At 41.2% G+C, this 6,512-nt stretch overlaps 1 protein-coding gene across 1 annotated transcript in view; it reads right to left on the bottom strand.

Moving 5' to 3' along the window:
• Nucleotides 1-5,768, bottom strand: part of tfe3a (transcription factor binding to IGHM enhancer 3a) — a 20,399-nt gene extending 14,631 nt beyond the window's left edge. The window contains exons 1-5 of the mRNA XM_005747997.1: nt 5,416-5,768; nt 3,215-3,313; nt 3,045-3,104; nt 2,759-2,930; nt 2,169-2,348 (exon numbers count right to left, since the gene is read on the bottom strand). Of these exons, the coding sequence (XP_005748054.1) occupies nt 2,169-2,348; nt 2,759-2,930; nt 3,045-3,104; nt 3,215-3,313; nt 5,416-5,558 (654 nt within the window). The 5' untranslated portion in view covers nt 5,559-5,768. The remainder of the gene's footprint in view (nt 1-2,168; nt 2,349-2,758; nt 2,931-3,044; nt 3,105-3,214; nt 3,314-5,415) is intronic.
• Between the last annotated feature and the right edge of the window lie 744 nt (nt 5,769-6,512).

Genomic DNA, 6,512 nt, shown 5'->3' with positions numbered 1-6,512 from the left:
ACTGATATCTACTGCTAGCTAGTTTATTGTGATGGTGCTGTTTTTTTTATTATGTTGCTCTTTGTTGTTTGCTTTCTCTTCTGTTTTTTTTCTCCATACAGGTGACCCAGGTGTTTTGGGTTTTTTTTGTTGTTTGTTTTTTCTTTCTTCCCCCCCATCTCACCGTCTCTTCTCCCCTTTTTCTTTCTCTCCCTCTCTTTCTTTCATTCTTTCTCCCTGTCCTATCCCCCAGTCATGTCTGTCCCGTTTGTAGCAACTGAAAACAAAATAAATTCATAATTATAATAAAGGTCAATCAAATGGACCAATATGGCAAGGCCATGATGATCCACTTGGTAAAATAAATCCGCTTGGCATCTTTGTTTGCCTTGAGACAACAATTCTGATGGCTAAAGATCCAAACGGGACACAAAAATAAATAAATAAATAAATAAATAAATAAATAAATAAATAAAGCATTAACAGTATTGAGATCCTAATCTTCATTATTATACACAATTTGAGTTAATCTGGTTCAGCTTTGCTCCACTGGTCAATGTAGAGTCTGCACACCAGGCACTCTTTAATGTCTTTTGCCACTTCTTTCTTGGTTACCATGGTGACACCTCTCTACTTCTATATAAATACACGTATTTCGTGCTGAAAGCTGCATATTTGTGCTCAGCGTCAGGAAACATCTAAAACAAAGTCACGCCCTGGTCGCTCCTCCTGATGATGAAATCAGTTTTTGCTGAATTATGCCAGAAGTCTCAAACCCAACACCGTGCCTCAGAATACCATATTTTACTTTTCTGGCTGCAAAGAGGCTTTTTTTTTTTTTAAATTAAACTAGTTTTTAAAAATCTGTTATCTCTGAATAAAAAGGGAGGATTTTGTGTTTTAAGGTGACTCATGTTTTAAAACTGACTCAGATCCTCTGGAAGAGTCGACTCAGCAGACTCAGACGGGAAGGCTGCTGCTGGCTGACTGAATGAATGAAAACAAGTGAAATGCTCCTTTAAACTGTCACTGCAGGTTTTCTTCTTATGTCTCTATTTTGCCCTCTCTCTTCCTTCCTGCTGCCTTTCATCCAGAGATGAATCAGACCCGGGGGGACGATTCAGTGCTCAAAATGCATCTGGAGGAGAGAGGAAGATGCTGAAATGTCTTCTCAGACGTGACACATAAATGAGGCGTGAAACACGGCGAGTATAGAAGCTATGGTGGGAAATAGAGATGCTCTTATTGTATGTTGAAAGGATTTAGATAAAGCTTTCAATGATGGATAAACAGAGAAATGAGAGTTTCAGAAGCTGTCGCTGTGTTTTTGTAGAAACCCAAAGCACATGACAGCCTGTTTACCTCATTGTGTGTTTCTCACTTTCTAGGTCTGGGTGTCAAAGCACAGCAAGCTAGAAACATTTTTACATAAGACACAGGAGGCGACAGCACTGATATGCTTTGATGTTATATAAGGTGTTTCTTTAGTAAAGCTGTACCTGTGTTTGCATCTTTCCTCTCATTGCACTCTCCACGTTGCAAAGCCGGGACTCAGTTCTCCCTCAGTAACCTCAAGCTCATTCTCAGAAATCCCCTGCAGCTTTACCTTTGTAATAATCACATGTGTGCCAACAGTCAACACATGTGTTTGCTTATGTTTTGTGGAAATCTATACAGAGGAAATGGCTCCTTTTAAAGCCACCAGATTTGACTCGCGAAAACAATCATTTTGCTGTGCACAGAATGGGATTCACTCTGAGTGAGCTGAGCATGTTATTTCAGATCCAGGCTAACCCAGCAAAATACCAAAGGCACACACAAACTGCAGTTCCTCTAGTGGCCACTGGAGGCTCAACCCAACAGTGAGTCAATCTCCATGGAAATGTCGAAATTTACAGCAGAAGTTTACAACCTGAGCAAACACAGTTTTGGCCTCTCTGGATAGTTTGTTTCATAGCAACTGTACTGTGGGTCAATTCTTTCATAACTCATCCAACTGGATGCCAGTAAGACAAACCAACCAGTAAACCAACAGTTTTTAAACACTACTTCTGATTATTTTCACTTCATTTTTCTTACAGATGTTTTTAATAAGAGTTGCTGATACAAAAATACCAAAGTATACTTCACATAACACGATTCAGTCTAAAAATAAAGCCTGTTTGTTTGTTCACATGTTTATTTCTTACTTCCTGTTTGGGGCTCCCGTCCATTGGCTGTCCAGGGGTGGAACCCAGCTGGGGGGAGTGGCTTGCCACTGCAGCCTGCTGCTGATTGGCTGTCTTGGTGGTGGACAGGTACTGACGGACCTGCTGCCTCTGAGCCTGCTGGATGTGATACCTGGTGGGATTCTCCAGGTGAGTCTGCACCTGAGGGCCAAGAGTGAAGATTAAAAAGACTTAAAATGTTGCAAACGATAACTGTATACATATAAAGCTAGCAGGTCGTGTCCATACATAGCATTTTAGCACATTGTTGAGATTTAGCCAATAGATTTTAGGGAAAGGACTTCAAATTGCATCTGCTAATCAGTTTTCACAAAAGCAAATAAGATTTATAAGCTAATAAATCATCAGACAATAACAAACGGCTATCTGAAGGGTGTGCTATGACGCGCTGATTAAAGGGTTAGCCAGGTGTGTTTAGCTTTAAATACTTTTTATATTTGTTTGCATATTTAAACAATAAATGTAGTCAAAGTCGATATTTAATTTTTTTGTGCAGTACGTTCACTGGCGTCCATTTTCTGACACCTCTCGTTTCAATTTACTCCACGCACCTTTAGCACCTCCACAGGGACCTGAGCAGGAGGTATGCAGGAGGAGGGCACCGAGACGCAGATGGGCGAGGAGGAGTCGGAGAAGCGAAGAAGCTGCTGTTGCTTCTTCTGCGTCTCTTTATGCTCCTCCTCCAGAGCCTGCTGACGCATCAGATCCTGACGCATCAAAACCCTGCAGGAGGAGTAAGGAGGTGGACATTATCGACAGTGCTTGTGAGAGCGCCCTCTGGAGGACAGAGAGATGAGCGAAGACAGGAACGAAAGAAGAAGTGGGGGAGTTGTATACCTCGATGACATCACTGACGGCAGTGAAGAAGATGAAGAGGAGGGAGCTGCTGCTGATGAACTGAAGACAGAAATGACAGCACACTTTAGTTATCATAATCAACAGGTGGTGTAGGTGGTGTTGGAGGAGTCACCTGTAGAATCCATACTTTGAGGTCAGAGCTGTGTTACCTGATGCTGATTGGCTGACTCTTGATTTCATAGAAGGTGTCGCAGTCAGATGGCAGCAGACCGTCGACCTCGATGTCAGCAACGATCCCAGACTCCACTCTGAGGGGCAGAGACAGAAATCAACCAATCAGCAGCCTGAGAGACAGACACGATTATCCAATCAGCATTTAAACCAGCATTTTTCAATGTACAGGAAAGAGAGACAATACATTTGATGCAAGAGCCATCGTCATTTCCACCTTGTTACAATGATTACATTTAAATTGTGTGTGCGCTCCTGCTTATCTGATGTTTACCTCCAAGTTTAACAGCTCTTCATATGTTCAGTTTGGAAATAAACGAAAAAAACCCTGAGACATGATAGTAAAAAGTCCAGCCTTTCACCACAGTTATGAATACACTGCAGCGTTTGTTTGAGACTCACTTCTTAGAGTGATAGAAATATTTTTATACAGAGAAGAAGAATGTGGAGGAACAACATCTGTCAGCTGTTAGGCTTTACCACTTCCTGTGTTTGGGTGCATGAGCATGAGTGGTTGTAAGGCTGCTTCATGGGGACCCAAATCAGACTGAAGACTTGTGAGGACATGTCTGCTCTGTGGATAAGCTTTATCAAGTTGGGACAAACTTTGACGTCTCACAAACCTTTAAAGCAAGACATTTTCAAATGGAGACAAGTTTTGCAAAGTAGGGACATTTGGCCAGAATGGGGACGTTTTCATGAAAGTGTGAACAGCTGTGAGACATTCAGACAACTCTGGAAAATGGTGATTTTTAGTTGCAAAAATGGGGACATTTACACAAAGTGGGGACATTTTACGGAATGGGGATGTTTGCATGAAAATGCGAATCACTGTGAGACATTCAGACAACTCTGGAAAATGTTAACTTTTTGCCGCATATTTTTGAAACATGTATTTATTAATGTAAAGTGGGGACATTTGTGAATTTGGAAAGATAGAAAATTTTTAAATAACAGGATTTTAAGGGCTTGAAGGCTTCTTCGATAATGGAATGTATGGAAAACCTTTCAGTGTACATTTTGCAAACATATTAGATTCTGACATGGTGGGGACATTACAACAGGTCCTCACTGTCTGCAACACATGATGTGACTGATGGTCCTCACAAAGACAGAGGGACAAACGAGTGTTTAGAGAATTTCTTCTGCTGAGTCACTTCCTGCTGTTCCATGCTCATACACAACCCCACCCCCACCATAGACACATACCAAGACCCTCACCCTTCTCCACTCTCCTCCCCTCAGACAGTTGGGAAACACTCCTGCTTGTTGTTACTTTTGCTTTCTCTCTCACCGCCAACATCATTTCTGTGTGTGTGTGTGTGTGTGTGTGTGTGCGCGTGTGTGTGTATTGTGAGCTTAAGTGCTGCTTCTGTGGTAAGGGCAAGCCAAGACTGAACATGTCATGGCGCTTAAACCTTTTCCAACTATCATCAACACAAATCAAGAGAACACAACAAACTCCATCCATGACTTCAGCCATTTAAAGTTTTTCTGCACCTCAGAAAACCAATCGGAAGACAACCTTTGAATTTTTAGTGATGGCATATGACATATGTATTTAAAAATAAATATAGATTATACACAAAGGTGAATTTTCTTTTGTGTGTGTGGATATTTTATATAAGTTGGGGAGGACTAGGCTGGCCCTATCTGTGTCTCCTGGGAAAATAACAGGAGCTGCAGCAGCTCCATAGATGACTCAATAGATCAGCAAGCAAAGAGGGTCAGAGGTCGAAGGTCAGGCAGTGCAAACAACAACTTGATGATCATCATTATCCCATCACACACACTCAGCACTTTACACGTTCAGAGCTGAGGTACTCGGAGAGCACTTCACACCAAACTTCATTCATAAACTGTTCAATTTAGACTTTACCTGGCTACAAAATAATAGTGAAACGCGTTTTAAACTCTTCCAATTTTACAGTTACACCGAAATATTTCATAGGAGGCTCTAACAGCACCAGTCTGTAATAAACGTTAAACAGTAACTTGTTTACAGCACAGGTCATGAGTGTAAGGGGGGAAACTGCACGCCTGAACTCTCCCTGCAGTCTCTTTCACGGACATTATTCTTTTATTATGAGTTAATACCATAGATTTTAACCCAGGAGCTTCTCCCCGCGGCACGAGTAACGGTGTAAAAAACAAAAACAAAAAAAACTTCCTGACTCACCGGACCACGTTGAGAGTTTCCGCCGGGTCCAGGATGACAAACACGGTCTGCGGCTGCAAGACGCCGGCCTCCGGCTGCTCCGGCTCGGCTCCGCTGCAGCTCCCCTGCTCGCTCCGGACCTGCTCCGGGATAACGGCTGACATCTCTGCGGACTCCGAAGAAGAAAAGGAGAAGCTCTTTATCTCCCAGCAGCCACTGCGAGATCAAAGTCTCAGAGGGGCAGCTGAGGAACCTCGATCCGGTCCAGACCCTTTGACTCCACACGGAGGAGAAGACGAGGATGATGAAAACGAGGACGACTCAGGTTCAAGTTCTCAGTAAAGATGAAGAGACAGACTGAATCACAGACAGCTGTCAGCCCAGAAAAACACCACATAGAACAGACCCACACTTCCGAGTAAATAAAACTCCGCAAAACAGTCGAGTAGGTGCATTCATTAAACAGAACCTGCAATATGCAATCTGTGTGTCTATGCCTGTCAGCGGATTGAAGATATTTATCTCCTATAGATCATCTATTACTCCAGTAATTCGTCCATAAAAGTCAGTTTATGCCAAAACATTTTCCCCGAAACGTATGAATATTTTGGGTGATTTTAAACCCGGTGAAACAAACATATTTGCACATATTTTCTAGTCTGGTGCCCCATTTTTATACTGGATATTTTTTCTTATAATATTTATTTTGTGATATTTATTTGTTTAAACAAAATTTAAATTTAACGAAATTAGATTACTGATGAAATTATTTTAGTTTAATTTGTCAATTAATTAGTTAAAACCTAATTATTTGTAATATCAAATATAAAAGGTTCAGGTCCTTCTCCACAAAATTAAATTAATATGCAAATTAACAGGAAAAAAAATAGTTATTAAAAATAATAAACAAACCAACAAAAACTATTTTAAATTTTGCAGTAAAAATAGTATTGATTAAAAAAAATTACTAAACAATAAACAATCTGATAAAGTGTCTGTGAAGGTTCTCAGTCATCCAGGTCGTCGTAGTCAAAGGAGCTTGCAAAGAAAAGCGTCTGGACTTCTTTAAGTTGCTTGAAGACGTTTCACCTCTCATCCGAGAAGCTTCTTCAGTTCTA

This window comes from Pundamilia nyererei, unplaced genomic scaffold, assembly GCF_000239375.1.
Source record: "Pundamilia nyererei isolate P.nyererei 1_Seehausen unplaced genomic scaffold, PunNye1.0 scaffold00210, whole genome shotgun sequence".
Lineage (NCBI taxonomy): Eukaryota > Metazoa > Chordata > Actinopteri > Cichliformes > Cichlidae > Pundamilia > Pundamilia nyererei.
Note: the sequence above shows the minus strand (reverse complement) of the source record. Positions and strands in the feature narration are given on the sequence as shown.